At 48.1% G+C, this 18766-nt stretch overlaps 1 protein-coding gene across 6 annotated transcripts in view; it reads right to left on the bottom strand.

Annotated features, from left to right (window-relative positions):
• The window catches only part of ATP2B4 (ATPase plasma membrane Ca2+ transporting 4), a 109936-nt gene that overhangs the window by 51798 nt on the left and 39372 nt on the right, over positions 1–18766 (bottom strand). For all 6 annotated transcript variants that reach the window (XM_060178623.1, XM_007522117.3, XM_060178624.1 and 3 more), the window contains exon 2: positions 2717–3363. In XM_060178623.1, coding sequence (XP_060034606.1) covers positions 2717–2909 — 193 coding nt within the window. In that variant the 5' untranslated portion in view covers positions 2910–3363. The remainder of the gene's footprint in view (positions 1–2716; positions 3364–18766) is intronic.

Below are 18766 nucleotides of genomic sequence, written 5' to 3'. Positions count from 1 at the left end.
CCAAGAGCTGTGGATTCATAGTGCCAGCATCAAGCTCCAGTGATCACCCTGGTGGCAGTAAATAAATAAATAAATAAATAAATAAATAAATAATACTGAGTCAATACTGAGGAGATCAGCTGTGAAGTGCACGTATGAAATCCTGAATTCTTCTTCTCCTTCTCCTTTTTCAGATAAGAGACAGAGAAGCAGAGGAGTGAAAGAGACCATAGGCTCAAAGCTTCCTCAGCGTGGTGGGATCTGGGCTTGAACCTGGGTCCTGCATATGACAAAACAACTTACTATCCATGGGAGCCATTTCTTGGGCCCTATGGTAAGTTTCACATTAAAACACCTGAAAAGACATATTAGTGTCTTGGGCCATACCACACTGAATGCACCCAATCTCATCTCAACTCAAAAGTTAAGTAGGATTTGGCTTGGCTAGTGCTTTAGTGGAGCAGACAGATTTGTGCTGGAAGGGAACAGGGGAATGGCGGCACACAGCTACACCAAATACCTCCGTGTCTGGGTACTGGGGTGTAAGGACGGCCAGATCTACAGCATGGGAGCTATCTGCCACCAGAGGGGGCAGTTTTCTTTTTTCCTTTCTATTCTAAGTATTTAAATGCTAAATTAATTTAAATTTGATTTATATTGAATAGAGACAGAGAAACACTGAGAGGGGAGGGAGAGAGAAAGAGACACTTGCAGCACTGATTCATTACTCATGAAGCTTCATCACCCTGTAGGTAGGGCCTGAGGGCTTGAACTCGGATCCTTGTGCACCAGGTGTGCCACCACTCAGTTCCAGAGGGGGCAGTTTTCAGCTACAACTCTGAAACCAGGACTGGGGAAGAACCTGAGAGTACTACCATGTCTATAAGCCTTTGATATCTGCTGCTGAGATTAAAGCAAAATATATACTGGCCTTTGGAGATGGAAGCTCTCTGGGAATCTGTAAGTCAGTAGGAATAGCTATAAGGAAGGATTTGGCAAACTGGGTGGAAAGTTTGAGCCCTGCCATGGGGAGTTTCCCAGGTGCCAGGTTATGTGGTCTCCTGAGTTTCACTTTGTGGGAGAAAAAAACTGACCACGGGGAGCAAGAATGGTATAGGAAGGGGAAAGACAGGTCCCGTTTAGATTCTGCAGGGTGTGTCAAAGCTACTGCACTAGCTCAGTGGAAAGATAATAAGAATAGTTTCTCTTTTGTGTCAATGATAGAACAAAAGTGGCTGAATGAAGAACTGAGGTGAAAGGAAGAGGGCAATAACCAAAGTGCAGTCATTAGATATACGCTAATGACAAAGACTGAGCTACAAGAAAGTACCTAGCACTGCCACCTGACCTACATCTCTATGTGACATCAAGAGGTGAGTGGGAGAAAAGCAGAGATCATAGTCACACATGCAGCAGTCTCTTCAAATATAATATGCACACATACACACACACACAAAATGGAATATATGACATATGTAACACACTAGATGAATAACATATACACAATGTATAACTATCTAAGAACAACACATTACACCCTATAAGCACTGAGAATCTGGCAAATATCTTCAAGCACACATGCCCTGTATTAACCTGAGACAACCAATTTATTGAATGTTCATTACAAGCTTGAACACTGTGCATACATTATGTTATTTAATCCCAGATGCTATGGGCGAGGCATGGGAACACATAGGGCAGCTCTGTAAGATTTGCAAAGAAAAAAAGATGGGGTAATGTACAGATCCTTAAGACAAAAAAAAAGTCCCTCTTTTTATTTTCTGGTACTATTATTTTTTCCTTTCCCTAATCCTAAAAAGTCTGGGTGCCAAGTCATTGACACTGGCTAGGTTCAAAACTTTGTAGAATTGGAAATACACACACACACACACACACACACACAATGTAGACTCCAGTGAAGCCTCAAAAATAATACCCTTCAAGTGACTGAGGCATTTCAAGGGCTTTGGTCCATCTCATGCTAGTCAACCATGGCCTGCCGGCTGACAGCACCAAATATTTCTAACGGTAGATGCTAAAACTAGACTTAGTGAGAACACAAAGTTCTCTTCATTCTCCATTTTGATGAGGTAAAATTTCTTTTTTGCATGGTTCACAGGGCATTTGGATGGAACCAGATAAGCATGAAGCTGAATTTTTCATTTGAAGCATAGAGTAGGAATAATATTAAATGGCAGGCAGGACTGGAAAAAAAAAAAGAGCATCACTTTTCTGACAGAAAACAGAGTGTGTAATCCAGACATGGTGGGTACAATTTATAGCTTACCATTTGCATTTCATTTCTGACCATGATAGAATAGAGACTATCGGGTTAACAGATTCACCTCTGCTATGCCCATCCTGCACTCCGACATAGGACCACAAGGGCAGGGAAGAAATAGGACCCTTTGCAATTGAGACTGATGCCAAGTAAAGGTCTCAAGGTTCATTTCCTTCTAGAACCATCTCCACCATAAATATTTGTAAACTTGAGACTGATATCCCATTTGCTGATCCAGAACTAGGAAGGCAGAAGGCGCCTTGGCTCCCACGTTCCCGAATCCTCTGGTCTGGGAAGGACATGGCTCTCCAAGGCCTGCCTCTCTCTAAGTGTTTCAGTCCTGTCCCTACCAGCCACAAAAATATTGGAAAGGGCGCCAGAATTTTTTTCCCCTAGAATCCGGGGCAGTACCACCTTTCAGCACTAAGCCCTGTCCTCTGGTTCCCCAGCTTTTACCTTCCACAGGGTTGGTTTTCAGTTGGTTGCAGAGATTCATCAGACCCCCATAGTGGACATTGATCTGGTTCAGGGCATCCGATGAACGCAGCTCCATCAGCTTCCTCAGTTCCATCAAGGTGCAGCCGTACTCCCCCTCCCGGCTCTCGGCCATGGTGTTGGCCGACGAGGCGTGCTCTGATGGGTTCGTCATTTTGTCTGCTGGAACCAAGTCCCCCAGCCACAGAAAAGGTGGAGCCTTCCTTCAACTGGTCAACGTCTACTGCCTCTCTGATCCACCTCTTCTGTCTCTGGGGGGGGCTGAGAAGAAATCAATTGACTAGTATCTTGCTTAATCAAGTTCACAGCAGCAGCAGCCTCAAGCCCAGGTCCTTTTGGTGTTTGAAGCCTGGCAGCAAGAGGAGGAAGAGGATGGGGGAACTGAGTCGAAACTGGACCACGTGTCACAATGACTGGATGATTGGTGTCTTCAAGTGGTGATGGAAGTGTTGTCCACAGTAGATAGGTTCCTAGCTTAGACCAACTTGCCCAAATGGAAGTGTAAACAGGATGTGCACGTTACCATGGAGGCAACCTTGGCAACAACCAGCAACTGTGGTGGTGGAGACTCAGCAGAAGAGGAGGAGATACTGATGGCAACTGGATCTCTGGAATAAAACAGTCAAAAGACAGGAAAAAGGAAATGATTAGAGCAGTGATGGGGATTGGTTTCTTCAAGGGCAAGTGGTGCCCATTCCAGCACAGGGGTTTAGGTGACAGTTGATGCGGAGGCCTGAGCTGAGTGAACTGACCCAGGAGAGACCTCTTCCTCCTGTAGCCACTAATGGAGAGAAATTATTCCTTCCATGCCCCAGGCTTCACATCTCACCTCCCCTAAATTGATCCACGCAAATCCCACAGTGGCAGAAACTTAGAAATAAAAGGTGACGACCTCTGATAGCTCTAATGTGCGCCCTGTCCATTTAAGAGACACCCCCCCCATAGAATCTTCTAGTCTGATCTTTTCTCTAATTGGTGAGAAGAGATCAGGGAAGCAGTTTAGACCTAAATGATCCTGACGGTGGCCTGCTAGTCCAATCCCCCATCCCTAACGCCCACCCCCAAACCCAACACACACACTTACAAACCAAGAGGCCAACCTGGAAGAAGATGCCCCTGTCCACTGAGATCTCTTGAAATACCCAGTCTCTGCAGCCTGCTGAGGCTGTCTAACAATAAAGACCAGGCTCAGGTCTCAGGGATAAGCCCCACCAGGTCATCCCTCCAAAAAGCTTTTGGGAGGAGGGTAAAATGTTCTGACAGTTGGTGATACAGGGTGGAACCTTTTTACTTAGAGGGAGCAGCAGGGCCGCTGAAAAGAGAGAGTGAATCTGAAGGCTCGGAGCACTGAAATTTTCTCCAGGGTAGCAGGGATAATAGAACTATCATTCACATAGGGCAGAGGGTGACAACTAGGTCAGCAGGAGTGTAGAGCTTGCCTGCATGTGAGTGATCACACACACACACACACACACACACACACACACACACACACACACACACTGGGCAGAGGGGCAGAGTCATGTGTAGGAGAGCAATAGAGAGCTGGTGGGGAGAGAACTTACCCACCCCTGGTTAAAAAAAAAAAAAAAGCAAACTCTCCTTGGCTTGGTTTGTCAGTTATGGAGAAGGGAGTGTTAAGAAACTCTGGTCAGCCCTCCTCTGATAAATGCATGATGCTTCACCTCTAGATGGTGAATGAAGTGGGACAAGGACCTTCAGATAAGGATTCGACTCTCTCATCAATTACTTTTCCAAAAGTGACCCACCGCAGTTGCTGCTGGCTTCAGTCAATAGCATTCTCAGTACATGGCAGCTCTCCCGCTGTCTCCTCATTCAAGCAGTTGTTTTTAATACTTTCTTTCCTTTTTGATGCTATTAGAGAGTCTTGGGGGAACAAAGAGGTCTGGAAAGAACCCAAGTCTGAGTTCAGTGATAGCGGACATGTCTCATATGGATAAGGTCCTGAGTTGGATTCCCAATATACAGAGAAAGAGAGAGGAAGGGAGAGAGGAAGGGAGAGAGGAAGGGAGGAGGAAGGGACAGAAAGAAGGAGAGGGAAATGGAGTTTATGTGTTGAATTACCTTCATGCAGACAGACACAGAGATAGGCAGTGCTACAGAATGTTATTTCCAGTTGAATCTCCAAACCTGGAAGCAGTGGGAAGGATTATAGCAGAAAACAACAACAACAACAAAAAAAACTTGACCCTTAAGTAGAACTCCTTAACCTTTCAAGAGGATGTCAAGACCAGTGTTGATAGTGTGCTCAACTGCATATCAGAAGATTTTACTCTTCTGCCTTCAGCCCCAACAATCTGTCTCCATGAGGACAGATTTTCATTCTCTCTAGGACCAAGAAGAAAGCCATAGGATCAGCACAGCAGGCAGCTCTCCCTGTACAGCATATGTCACCATATTCAAGGACCCAGGATCTCACCTTGGGTTCCGAAATAGGAGTGCCTGCAAGGGGAATGGGAGCTTCAAGAGCAGTGGAGAGGAGCTGCAGTGTCTCTCCTCTCTCTGTCTCTCATCTTCTATCTAGAGGGAAGAAAAAAAATCAACACTGGGAGTCATGCAGGCACCAAGCCTCAGCAATAACCCTGGTGGGAGAAGAAAGAAAGAGAGAAAGAAAGAAAGAAAGAAAGAAAGGGAAGGAAGGAAGAAAGGAAGGAGGAAGGAAGGAAGGATTGGTGCACAATAGGTATTTGGCTTATTTTCTGTTTGTCTGAGTAATCCATAGTAGATTCAGTACCAGATCTATCAAGCACACACTGGGCAAGTTACTTCTGTTTTTAGACTCAGTTCCTTTAACTTGAACTCAGGAAAGAGTCAGCCCTGCATTTCCATGCTATCCCAAAGCAGTGATAGAAGAATGGGATAATAGGCAATAATAGTGCTTGTAAATCCTGGGTGACAGGTGCCCAGTGTTCAGTACATGACATCGGAGTGATGGGTCCCCATAAGACCTTGCCCTCAACTTGGATCAACAACGGTAGGGAATGTTCCATCCTCCGAAGGGAGGCTGGACAACATACTCTATCTTCCACCTGAGGAAGATGGGTCCTGAAATTGGGGCAGCTTGGAACGTTCCTACTCATGACCACAGAATGTGAGCTCAGATCTATAGGGATGTAGAGGTCACATAGGTTCCTAAGCTGAATATGGGCCCCAGATCAGATCAAATCCATGGGGTTTACAGTTAACAATATTTATACACCTTTCCCATATTTGGGAGCTATTCTCTTCCCTGACCCAACTTTCTGGTCCTTTTTCCAGCCATGACATCACCTCCCCAGACAATAACTTGGATCCATCTGCATATCAAATTTCAGGCTCAAGGAAAAAAAAAAACTAGTATAGTCACAGGCCCTTTGGAATATAACTAAAATAGGCCTACTAGCTATCTATAAAACAGAGCTTCCCCCCCCCCCCCCACAGTTCTTCATTTACACTATTCCAGCCTTTAGGTTCATGATTAGTCAATAACTTGTTTGGCTTTATATGCTAACTCTCTTTTCAGCCACCAGGTTCCAGATGCTACCATGATGCCAGCCGAACTTCCTTGGACAGACAACCCCACCAATGTCTCCTAGAGCCCCACTTCCCCAGAGCTCTGCCCCATTAGGGAAAGAGAGAGACAGGCTGGGAGTATGGATTGACCTGTCACCGCCCATGTTTAGCGAGGAAGCAATTACAGAAGCCAGACCTTCAACCTTCTGCACCCCACAATGACCGTGGGTCCATACTCCTAGAGGGATAAAGAATAAGAAAGCTATCAGGGGAGGGGATGGGACACACAGTTCTGATGGTGGGAATTGTGTGGAGTTCTACCCCTCTTATCCTATGGTTTTGCCAATGTTTCCTTTTTATAAATAAAAAAATTAAAAAAAAAAGAAAGCTTAAACTTATGTAATGAGCTTCTTCTCTCACCTTCTATGCCGAACTATGAGCTCTATATGCCTTTGTATCTTTCCTTGCCACAGGGAACTTTCAACCTCCAAAAGAATGAAATTCCCAAGGCAACTTCATTAGCAATAAGCATCAGCTAGGGTTTAACCAGTACCAATAACCACTAGGCATTACAGCCTTGGCTCTCTAGAGAAGGGACAGGCCAGGGAAGCATTCCTTACCTTGAACCTCTCTTCAAGGTATCAAAGAGGAGAGATTCTCCACTCACATAGGTAATCAATAAGAAGAAGGCATAAAATAAGAATAAACAGTGTGGGAGGAAAGGAATGAGGTCTGTCTGCTTCCAAATACTCTAGACACAGATATGGAGGCAGCCAAGCCCAGAAGCTACTACCACAAAGTGATAGCCACCAGCTGGGGTCCCAGGTTAAGGAGGGATCTCATGGAAGTTCTTCTGGATTTGGAGGGGCTGCAGGTGCCTCTACTTTTCTCTGCACTCAGAGCTTTAGACATGAGTTTCCTGTATCATCTGAGCTTGCCTAGCCCTGACCTTATTAGGCAACTGGCAAAAAGTCTGCAAGTGCTCACAGTTACACTGCCTCAGCCTGGACACCATGCTTAGCTGCCTGGGAGGTACTATCTCTTGTCAGGACAGGATTAGTCATTTGGCTTGGGGCATTCTGAGTAAGATGTGCTCTCATTCCCGGCTCCAGCATTTTGCCAGCCTAAGGGAAAATAAGAAGGAAGAGAGAATGTTCTCATACTTTCCTGCAGGGGCAAGAAATCATATTATTTTATATGATTATTAAATCACTGAAATGTTTTCATCCCTAAAGTCCTGTAACATCTGCACTAGAATTTGTAAAGACGTGTGGGAACATTGTCTTATGAATTCTAGATAGGACTGCTGTGACCCTCGCTGTATAAATGAAGATGCTGAGGACCAAAGGGTAAAAAGTGAAATGGTCTCTGACCTGCCAGGGACCTTTTCTGTTCACCTTATTTCTGCCCTTGAGTCTGGGTCTTCTGATTATCCGACAGATATCTAAGAGGTTCCCTAAAATACAGGCATCTCTGGGGAACAGAGAAGACTGACTTTAATTTAGAGGAAATGCTGACTCTCATCTGCTCTTTCTTTTTAAGACTCAGCTCCAAGACACCCCAGACAAAGAGGATGAAACAGACCCTCCTTCCCATTCCACATAGTCCGGAGACACAAACCCCCCACTTTCTAGACCTCAGTCTGCAGCCAGGCTCTCTAGCTAAGCTCCACAGACAAGGGACTATTAGAGACAAGAACCTCATGCCCCAAGCCACAGAGCTGTAAACAATAATCAGACACTCCATTTACTCTAATTTTGTCCAAGGAATCCCTTACACATGGAAAATCTCCCAGGGTGCTGCAGAAGAGAGCTACATCCTGAGACTATGAGGAAGAAGGGAATCTCACCCCGTCATGGAGAGAGAGAAGAGGATAGTTTGAAGATCCACAAGAAACCCACCTCCTGAATTTTCCCTGCCAATGTCTCCTGCTGAATCTGGCAGGAGGCCTGGGAAATGAAGTATGAATGGAAACAAGAAAAAGGAAACAGGCAGGGCCAGGAGTTAAGGACTTCAGGCTGGTGCAGTGTTGCAGCCGGACGTGCCTGGAATAATAAGCAGCTCCACTCCACTCTGGTGCCCTGGCTGTGGCAGGGGCCACTCAGCCCAGCCCACTCTGCTTCCCTGCACAGAAATGAGCCAACAGCATCCACAGGTGCTCTGCTGGACTGGCAGGTCCATTGCCCTTGCAGGAGATAGGGGCTGAAGGTGGGGAGACTAGGCGCTGGGCTGGGGGTGGGGGACAGGCTGGTCCCACCTTAGAATGTACCAAACCCAAATATGAAACCCACTGCAGCACTCTCTCCTTCCATCCTAAGTCAGGCTTTATTCTGCTGATTTTCAGGGTTGGGAATGAGGATGGAGTAGGAAGTGGGGAGGAGGGAAACAGTTGCTGATTACGTCTAACAAGTCAGGTACCAAGAAATCACACACACACACACACACACACACACACACACACACACACACACACGAAAAAATGCCTGGCACAATGGCTGATAAGTACTTGGCTCATACACAGTAGTTATTATCATCATTTCAGATAGTGTTTCATTGAACCTTCACCAATAACCCTCTAAGGAGGGCACCTCCATTTTATAGCAGGGAAACAGAGACTCAGAGAGCTATAATTTGTGTCCTAGCTCGAATCCAATTTGGAGAAGAAGAAAAAAAATCATTGGTAAAGGTTTTTCAGGAAACAAAGGCTTTGGGGATGATTTTCTTTAAATAACTCCTTAATTCTAAACGAATCTCAGCACACTCCTATAGCAGGATGGACCGGGGAGACAGCATAGTGGTGAAGCACATTCTCACAGCTGAGGCTCTGAGATCCCAGGCTCAGTCCTCAGCACCACCCTAAGCCAGAGCTGAGCAGTGCTCTGGTTGAAAAACAAAATGTTTACCTCCTAAAAAAGATGGGAACAAAGCTATGGGTTTACTTTCTAGAGCCTGATGAGAGCCCAAGGTCCCTAACAGGAACACCTGCTCAGCTCTGAGCTTCCTAGGCAGGTGGAGGAAAGCTATGCAAATGCTGAGGGGCAGGACCTCTGCCACAGCCCTTGCACCGAGACAGAATGCAATGGACTCTGCTTCAGTGCATTCAAGTCCCCCCTACTCTCCTGGAGCTTTCACGAGCTGAGATGGGGTTTTCCCCACTCCACCATCTCATGCCTTCAGCCTTAAAACCTGAGAGGACTTAGGAGCTGTCCACAGAGACATTGCTCTAAGCTACCTCTCCTTTCTACCACAGAGATATTTCCTCTGCTTTTTTTTTCTCACCTACAACTTCTTTTTAAAAAAATTTTATATATTATTTGCATTTATTATATAAGAGACAGACATAAACTGAGAGAGAAGGGGAGGTAGAGACACCTGCAGCATTGCTTTACTGCCTGTGAAGCTCCCCCCACCCCATACCACAGGAGGAGGCTGGGGACTTGAACCTGGGTCCTTGTGTACTGTAATATGTATGTCTAACCAGGTGCACCACTGCCCAGCCCCTTAACTACAGCTTCTTACACTGCACACTTCTTGAAGACTCTCCTGTGCTTCTCACAGACCAGGGCCCATCAAGAAAACTGGCTCCTGAAGGCACAAACTACCCAGCTTGGGATATTGCTGGCTGGTCTTCTCTGAACATATGAGCAACACAATGAGGGTCTCTGCTCCCCTTCTCAGGCACAGGACTCTTATGCCCATGGCTTATATTACAGCCCACCCTCTCCACTTCCCACCCCTCAGACCTGGCAGCCTCCTTCATGATGGTGCCAGGTCCTTCTCCCTGCCTGGCCTTGTTCCACAGAAGCAGACCTGAATACACACCCTCCCTCCCACCTCCTGAGGCCTTCACGGGCACAGAGGCAGACGGTCTCTAGTGCTTACATGATGGGTGGCGCCAGCTGCCTTCATCCCCCACAGCCAGGCCGGAGCCAGGAAGCCAGTCAGCCTGGGGCAGCCACACCAGGTCTCTGCACAGACCATAGGATGGCACACCATGACCTGTGACCCCAATCCCTGCTTCCAGCTCCTGGTTAGCCTATAGGACTTGTGTTCTGGTGGGCACACCCTTCCTGAAGAGAAAGCAGGGTCCCGGCCAGAAGGCTGTGTACAGGAGGCTCCGTGGCTTCCTGGCCCCGGTATCTCAGCTTCAGGTCAGCAGTGGAAATGCAGTGTGAGGAGCATCTGTCTGCAGAGTCTATCGTGCAAGGACACTCACTGGGGCTTCCTAGTGATAAGAGGTTGGAGGCAACTGAGATGCTAGAATTTTGTGAGCTTGATGATAGTCGGTATTCTGTAATAGACACACAGATCACACCAACACACCACAGTGCTGGTAAATTTTCTTTTCTAGGGCTGGGGAGACAGCATAATAGTTATGCAAAAGCCTTTCAAGCTTGAGGCTCTGCGGTTCCAGGTTCAATCCCCAGCCCCATCATAAGCCAGAACTGAGTACTGTTCCGGTGTAAAAAAAAAAAAAAAAATCTTTTCTTTCTTCCCTCCCCCCACCAGGGTTATCTTTGGGGCTCAGTGCCTATACCATAACTCCACCACTCTTGAGTGAAACAGAGAGGGAAACAGAGAAGGAGAAAGACACATCTGCTGCACTGCTGCACCACTCATGAAGCTCCCCCACCTGAAGGTGGAGACCAGGGGTCTGAATCCAGGCCTTCACGTAGTGCAGTGTGTGCACTCTACCAGGTATGCCACCGCCAGCTCCAACACTGGTGATCCAGACACAAAACACCAAGTGAAGCTTGAACTGGGCAGGGTGCACTGCACCAAAGCAAAAAACACTGGGGAGGGAAGGGTTGTCAATTAAAAAAGAGAGAGTGCTTAGTGATTGACACAATAAGGTGAACCCAAGTGAATGAATGAATGAATGAACCCCACTATGATGCTGAAAGCTTTCTGTCCCAGAGGGGCTGCTCTGCTTAGATTATTCTATGACAACGATGACAAGGCTTATCAGTTCTGGCCTGATGGCGTTCAAGAGGCAAGGCACTGAGATAGCACAACTTTTTCCAAATAGCAATACCAAGAACCGACCCGACCCGGAGCTCAGGGTCTGCTCCTGTTCCTCCGCCCAGCTGAGATCCTGCCTCTGTCATCAAGAGGAAGCCAGAAGCCAGAGCAGGAAGTTACCTGAGACAGCACCAGCGTCCTTGGCTGTGCTCCCAAATGGCACTCACATTATCATGATGCGAAAGGTCAGGGGCATCTAACCTCTTCCAGACAATCTGAGTCACACTGGCCCCGCCACCTCCACGGACATCTGTGACTCAGGGAGGTCTGGGGAGTGATTACCACCAGCCAGAGCTCCAAGCATCGCAGACAACGAACCCTCAAGGGAGACCATGGCCCTCAGCTGGTTAAGGACAAGAGCTGATTTCCAGAAGGAGCGATCACACATTCCAGAAGGCCTATTTCAGGATGAAAGGGTGGTAGTAGCCTCCCTCTCTGCTGACCCCCCTCCCCACACCATCATGGGAAACTCTCAGGGCCAGGGGTGGCAGGTGGGAGTCAGCTCTCACAGAAAGTGGGGCGCAGGGGCTCAAAACTAGGATAGGAAGCTGCCAAGCCAGCAGACGCCAGCAGACATGACCCAGACTCGGGCAGTGGCATCCACACAAGCCCGTGTGTACACTCTCTTGGACAACAGAGATTGCCTTTCTTGGGGATGCTGTGGTTTTCCAGAGGGAACAAAGAGCTTTTTAGCAGCTGGATTGGATTCCACTATTTTTAGAAACAAATTTCAGCAGAATCATGCCACAATCACCGAGAAGGAGAGGAGGCCCGGTCTCCCTTGGTTGCTGGCGTCAGATCTCGTGGCCCGAGGCCTCAGTTCTACAGACCCCACAGAGCTGTGGGGGGAAGCTGACTGGCCTCAGGCTGAGAAAGGGAATACCCCTGTCCCTGTGGGTCAGCAAGAAAAGAAACCAAAGGACATTTGTGTCAGACCCATACATCATGCTGGGGACATCACACAAGGCACAAGTGACTGTCGCCTCCCCCCATGATATGCACCTTGCAGAGCAGGGGCCCACCTGAGCTTGGCCCAGTCCAGCCTCTCTCAGGCCAGCTACTTCCTGGAAGTCCCTGGCAGACAGGCAGGGCTCCGTGCTGAGAAGATGACTTTATTAGGACAGAGAGTGGGGAGCCCGCCATTTCACCGCCCTGCTCACACTGAGTCACCCTCACCAAAAGGACCCATTCAGCTGCCTTGAACTCCAATAGCAGGATCCCCGGGAGGGAAGGCTGCTTAGAATCCATCCACACTACCCCCCACCACTCTCCCTCTCCCTCAGAGTTTCCTGCCTCAGGGAAGGTGGGGCAGGGCCTGAGAATGTGCATTTCCAGCCCATTCCCTCACCAGTAGCTGCTGGTGTTGCCGTATGAAGTATGAAACAATTGTCCAGCAACACGGGCCCACATGGAGAACCCTGGACAGAAGGGGCTGTTCCCAGCCTGGTGACCTCTGGGTTCCTCCTGGTGACCTCCTCTCCCCTCAGTCTGTTCTACCAGGATGCCTTTCCTTGCTTCCTTCTTTCCTTCCTTCCTTCTTTCCTTCCTTCCTCCCTCCCTCCCTTTATCCATTGCTTCCTTTTGGCCCAGGGCAGCCTCTCTGGCTCAGGGAGACCCACAGTCTCACTGAGGAAAGGCCCCACCCTGGGAGTCCTTGAGAAAACAGAGGATTTCCCTCAACTGGCTACAACAGAAGCCAAGATTTAAACACAAACAAGCCACCTCAGGAGGCTCAGAGGAAGCCCTGGGCCCTCCTAGCTTCAGGTGCAGCCCAGATCCTTCCAGGCCTCCTCCTGTTTCCTGCTTCCACTAGGGAGGCCACAACTTTGGGGTCACACACAGGTGAGGGGGGAAGTGAAAGCAAGACCAGCCACTGACTTGGGCAGCCCAAACACCACAGCCCAGCACATCTGGACTCCAGCTGTCTTTCTCCTGCCACCCTCACACCCCCACAGAAGAGTAGCCGGGGGTCCCAACCCCTCTCAGGGGGGCGCCTGGGGAGCAACTGCCCACTGCTCCTCTGTGGCTAGGGCAGCACTGGTGGAGAGCAGCTGCTGTTTTCCAGGGGGTGACAAGCTGCTATAAACACTCGCTCAGGTTGCTATGGCGAAGCGAGTGTGTAGCCCGGCTGTGGTGAGGCTATTTATGTGCCTGTAATGGCAGAGCGGTCTGTTTTTTATTATTTTACTTTTCAAGTTTTCCTTTCCCAACCCTCTATGACAGATTTAAATTAAAAAAAAAAAAGAAGCAAAGTCATTACAACTTTCTCAAGAACAAGGGGAGCAGAGTAGAAAATGGAGCTCAGGACACTAGGCAGGGGGAAAATGATGTGAAAAGGAGTAGGGGAGGAGGGGTAGAGGGGAGAGGGGAGGAGGAGAAGAAGAGGAGGGGAGAGAAAAGAGGAGGAGGGGAAGGAGGGGGAGGGGAGGAGGAGCAGGAAGCATTTTTAAAGGAGGCCCAAGTGGCTCCTTGCCCACTTATGCCTCTTAGCACCCCGCAGGAAGACCAACTCTCAGGGTCCCCTTCCCTCTCTGACCCTGACACTACTGAAGAGAGACAAAGCCACGTTGTCTTTGTTCCTTCCTATGAAAGTCAGGTGCCAACCAGCAGCATTCCTCACCCCCTGCCCTGCCTCACCTCTGGCTCCCAGTGTTATAAGGTATCTGGAAAGTTCCAGGAGGGGTCAGGGGAAGAGCACATCAAAGCTGCCTGCCCCTGGGTGCTACCCAACCCACCATGGTGATTGTTCACCCCCAGCTTCTATCAGGCAGGGGGTAGCCTCCAGAGCTACCCTTGAAGGGGCACAGTGTTGTTTACTTGTGCAGAGGGCTTCCATTCAATTCTCTATTTTATTTTTATGAGAGCACCGCTCAGCTCTGGTTTATGGAGGTGCCAGGAATTGAACCTAAATCACTGTGCCATCTCCCCACCCCAATACCAGACTCTTTTTTTATTTAATTTATTTATTGGATAGAGACTAAGAGAAATTGAGAGGGAGAGAGGGTGACATCTGCAGTACTGCTTCATAGCTTGTGAAGCTTCCCCCCTGCAGGTGGGGACCAGGGGTTTGAACATTAGAGCATGTGCACTCTAATGGGCCCACCACATTCTGCCTCCTCTCACCTTTTGGGGAGCTCTGGGGCAAAGAGCCACAGCTGTACAAAGGAAAGACTTTATCAGAGTGGTGGGTTCAGATGCTGAAGGGTCAAGGTTCAGATGCTGAAGGGTCAAGGTTCAGATGCTGAAGGGTCAAGGTTCAGATGGTGAAGGGTCAAGGACAAGGTTTTTCTCCCTGAGGGGAAAGGCTTGGAGGTCAGTCTCCAGCTACTGCACAGGGACACTACAGTCCCGTCTCCTCTACTGGTCCAACCAAAAGTAAAGTAGCAGATGCAAATAAGACATTTGCTTGTGTGGGAAACACATACACATGTACACACGCACATGCGTGCACTGACTGACAATGATAGTCCAGACTTTCATTACTAAATGGCATCTGAGTAAGAAGAAGGGTATCGGGAGTCAGGCATTAGCTCAGTGGGTTAAGTGCATGTGGTACAAAGCACAAGGACCGGCATAAGGATCCCGGTTCAAGCCCCCGGCTCCCAACCTGCAGGGGAGTCGCTTCACAGGTGGTGAAGCAGGTCTGCAGGTGTCTATCTTTCTCTCCCCCTCTGTCTTTCCCTCCTCTCTCCATTTCTCTCTGTCCTATCCAACAACGATGATATCAATAACAACAACAATAACTACAACAATAAAAATACAACAAGGGCAAAGAGAAAATAAATAAATAAAATAAAAATATTTTAAAAAGAAAGAAAAAGAAGGGTATCATTACCCAGAGAAATGGCTGGAATACAAAAGATGCAATGGGGGACTTTTTTTGGGGGGGGGAGATTTTCTTTTTGTTTTCTTTATTTATTATTGGATAGAGACAGAGAAAAATTGAGAGAGGAGGGGGAGATAGAGAGGGAGAGAGACAGAGAGACACCTGCAACATTGCTTTACCACTCATGAAGTTTTCCCTATGCAGGTGGGGACCAGGGGCTTGAACCTGGATCCTGGCACACTGTAATGTGTGCACTTAACCAGGTACACCACTGCCTGTCCCTTCTTTTTCTTTTCTTTTAGCCTCCAGGTTTATTGCTGAGGCTCGGTGCAGCCTTATAAATCTACTGCTCCAGGAGGCTATTTTTTTCCTTTTTGTTGCCCTTGTTGTCGTTGTCCTTGTTATTATTATTGTTGTCACTGCTGTTTTATTGTTGGATAGGACAGAGAGAACTCGAGAGAGGAGGGGAAGACAAAGAGGAGGAGAAAAAGACACCTGCAGACCTGCTTCACCGATTGTGAAGCGACTCCCCTGCAGGTGGAGAGCTGGGGGCTTGAGCCAGGTATCCTTATACCGGTCCTTGTGCTTTGCGCCATTTGTGCTTAACCCGCTGTGCTACCACCCAGCCCCCGAGGAGGAGAGATTTTCTTTTTCTTTTTTCCTAATAGAGACTGAGAGGTAGAGAGACAGAGACACAGAGAGAGACTGAGACCACAGCACTGAAGCTTCCTATAAGGGGGCAGGCTTGAACCTGGATCATGCACACGGCAAAGTCACACGCTGTTCAAGTGAGCAGTCTCATCTGCCTGCACTGGAACTTTACTAGCCCTCTCTCTCTCTCTCTTTTTAATTATCTTCATTTATTTATTGCATAAAGACAGCCAAAAGTTGAGAGGAAGGAGGAGACAGAAAGGGAGAGAGACATCTGCAGCCCTGTCTCACCATTTGTGAAGCTTTCCTCCTGCAGGTGGGAACTGGGGGCTTGAACCCAACCAGGTGTGCTACCACCCGGGCCCCTAGCCCTCTTTTTCTGCTTTATTCCAGTTCTTTCTGGTTAGAACACCCTCATAAGGAGAAAGTACCCTATAATACCAACCAGATAAAATCAGATGCACATACCAATCAGACAAAAGTAGAATTAAGGCAGTGTTAAAATTACAAATGGCAGATACTGTTTCAATTCCTTCTATCTCGGTTCAGCTGAGTGTCTCTCAAATGCCACCATGGCTCAGGGAGGACCTAGATGAGAACAAGGCCTACAGTGAGGAAGAGAGGAGCAGGGCGGGGGGCACTGCTGCTCTGGGAGATGCCTGACTTCTGACTGACAGCCCTGGAGCTGACAGTCTTGTTGGGAAAACCACAGGCTGAAACAGAAATCTGTCTTGGCAGCACCTTGAGGTCAAAAGAGCAAAGCAGGCATGATCTCTAAGCCTGTCAAGTTAACTGTCATCAGCATCCCATTATCCCTGCAGGGTAGGGAGTCAAGAAGAGGGGAGGGGAGGGGAGGGCCCAGCATGGAACACTATCCTGGACATCTGGAAGAAGGAAAAGCACCATGTGTCAGCTAGTTTCCCAAACACCAATGTGACTCTTTCTAAGACATGGGATATTAATAGGTCAAGTGGCTATCACCTGGGAATACACCAAAAGACAATGTGATATCTGGGGAGACAGGTGAATCGTTATGCAAAAAGACTTTCTTGCCTGAATCTCTGAGGCCTCAGGTTCAAGCCTCAGCACCACCATAAGCTAGAGCTGAGCTGTGCTCTGGTCAGGAGGGGTAAGAAAAAAAAAAAAAAAAAAGACAAAGAGAAGCAGACACTCCAAGGTAGAGTGAGCTTCTAGACAGCAGGGGTGAGACAGAACGTTGATTCAAAAGAGCTCAGATCCATGGTGACAGACACAGGGCCTGCTGTTGAAAGAGACAAAGGGCAGGTGAAGTGGTGACTCAGCCCCAGCTGGTCCCTGTTGATGGAAGGCTCAGGGGAGAAAAAAGCAGATGGACCTATGAATGTTCTTGTTTAAGCAAACAGAAAGGTTGTGCTGTAACCTCCAGCCCTGGACTGGCCTAACATGCGGCAGTTGTCTATCAGTGCCTCGAACCTTTCACATTTGCCCATCTCCCTCTCTTTCCTCATGGGACCCCAGCAGTGGGAAGACTGAAGGGACAGGAGGCCTTCTTCTCTGGGACAGTCACTGGGCTTCTCTGCTGAAGGTGGAAGGGCCGGCAGCAATCTTGGTAGGGTCTCCACACTAGAGAGGCAAAAGGAACACAGAGAACTCAAGTTCTCCACTCCCACATGCAGGACTTTCAATTCCACTGTGGCATCTCCAAGGAAAACTATGGTGATGGGGTGTGTGTGTGGGGGGGGGGGTTGTAGGAAGTGGTGAAAAGGGAAGCTTTCTGAATTATTTTGGAAGTGCTAAACTGTCAGAAATCAGGAGAATACCTAGTATCAAACTTTCTAGCCCCTCAGTGTCTCTCTACCCCTTGTCCACAAACTTCTGGAATTGTCTCTTCATGTTTATGTAATCTCTCGCCCACTCTTTCCCTGGATCCCCCCTTTCCAGGGACATCCAAATTAGGTGGAATTCCATTCTCCTGCTCATGTGCGGAACAACTTCGAGCCATCAGTGCTGCCTGAGTCCACACCAGGGCATGGTGCCAGGGAGCAAGTCAGGTATAGGGTGGGGCTGCCACAGTTAGTACCCACACAGGGCAGCAGTGTCCCAGGGCCCTGAGTGACAGGTCATAGGCACAGAAGACAGAATCCCATGAGTCAATCTGAGGTCTCCCAAATCCATCTGGAGCTTGCCTGGATAAGTCAAATATTTACATAGCATCTAACTATGCTTGAAGTTGAGACCGAATGCTAATACTGAGCCCTAACAGAGCTGAGAATGAGGAAGAAGACTAGAAAATTCTGATGGATTAAGGCCAAATCATAGTTTAAAACACTGTCACGCTCCCAAGCCTGCATAAACAGGGAAATGGCTTGATGGAGGAAGGGGCTGGAAGACCAGACGGATGTAAAACACATCTAGGGTCAGGGCTAGGCAGTGACATGCCTGCTAGAGAACACACACTACAGTGCACAATGACCTGGGTTCAAGCCCCTGGTCCCCACCTTCAGGGGGAAGCATCATGAGAGGTGAAGCAAGGCTGCAGGAACCTTTTTCTCTCTTTCCACCTCCCCCTTCCTTCTCAATTTCTGTCTCTATTCAAAGTAAATAAATAAAATACTTAAAACACATCGAGTGCCACAGTCTGACCCTGACGTACTTACTTAACTTTATTTATTTATTTGTTCCCATCAGGGTTATCACTGGGGCTTGCTGCCTGCAGGGTGAATCCACTACTCTTGGTGGTCACCCCCTCCTTTTTTTTTTTTTTTTAATTTGGTAGGGCAGAGAGAACTTGAGAGGGGGAGAGACATAGGGACAGAAACAGTATCACTTCACTAAAATGAAGCCTCCACCTTGCAGGTGGTGGGGGGGCAGATCCTTGTACTTGGTAATATGAGCGCTTAACCAGGTGCACCATGCCCATCCCCTACTTATATATTTATTTGTTTGTTTATTTTCAGAGCCTTGTTTAGCTCTGGCTTATGGTGATGCTGGGGATGAAACCCAGGAGAAGCTAAGAGCCT

This window comes from Erinaceus europaeus, chromosome 19, assembly GCF_950295315.1.
Source record: "Erinaceus europaeus chromosome 19, mEriEur2.1, whole genome shotgun sequence".
In the NCBI taxonomy this organism is placed as follows: Eukaryota; Metazoa; Chordata; class Mammalia; order Eulipotyphla; family Erinaceidae; genus Erinaceus; species Erinaceus europaeus.
The sequence above is the reverse complement of the archived record's forward strand: the minus strand, read 5'-3'. Positions and strand labels throughout refer to the sequence as shown.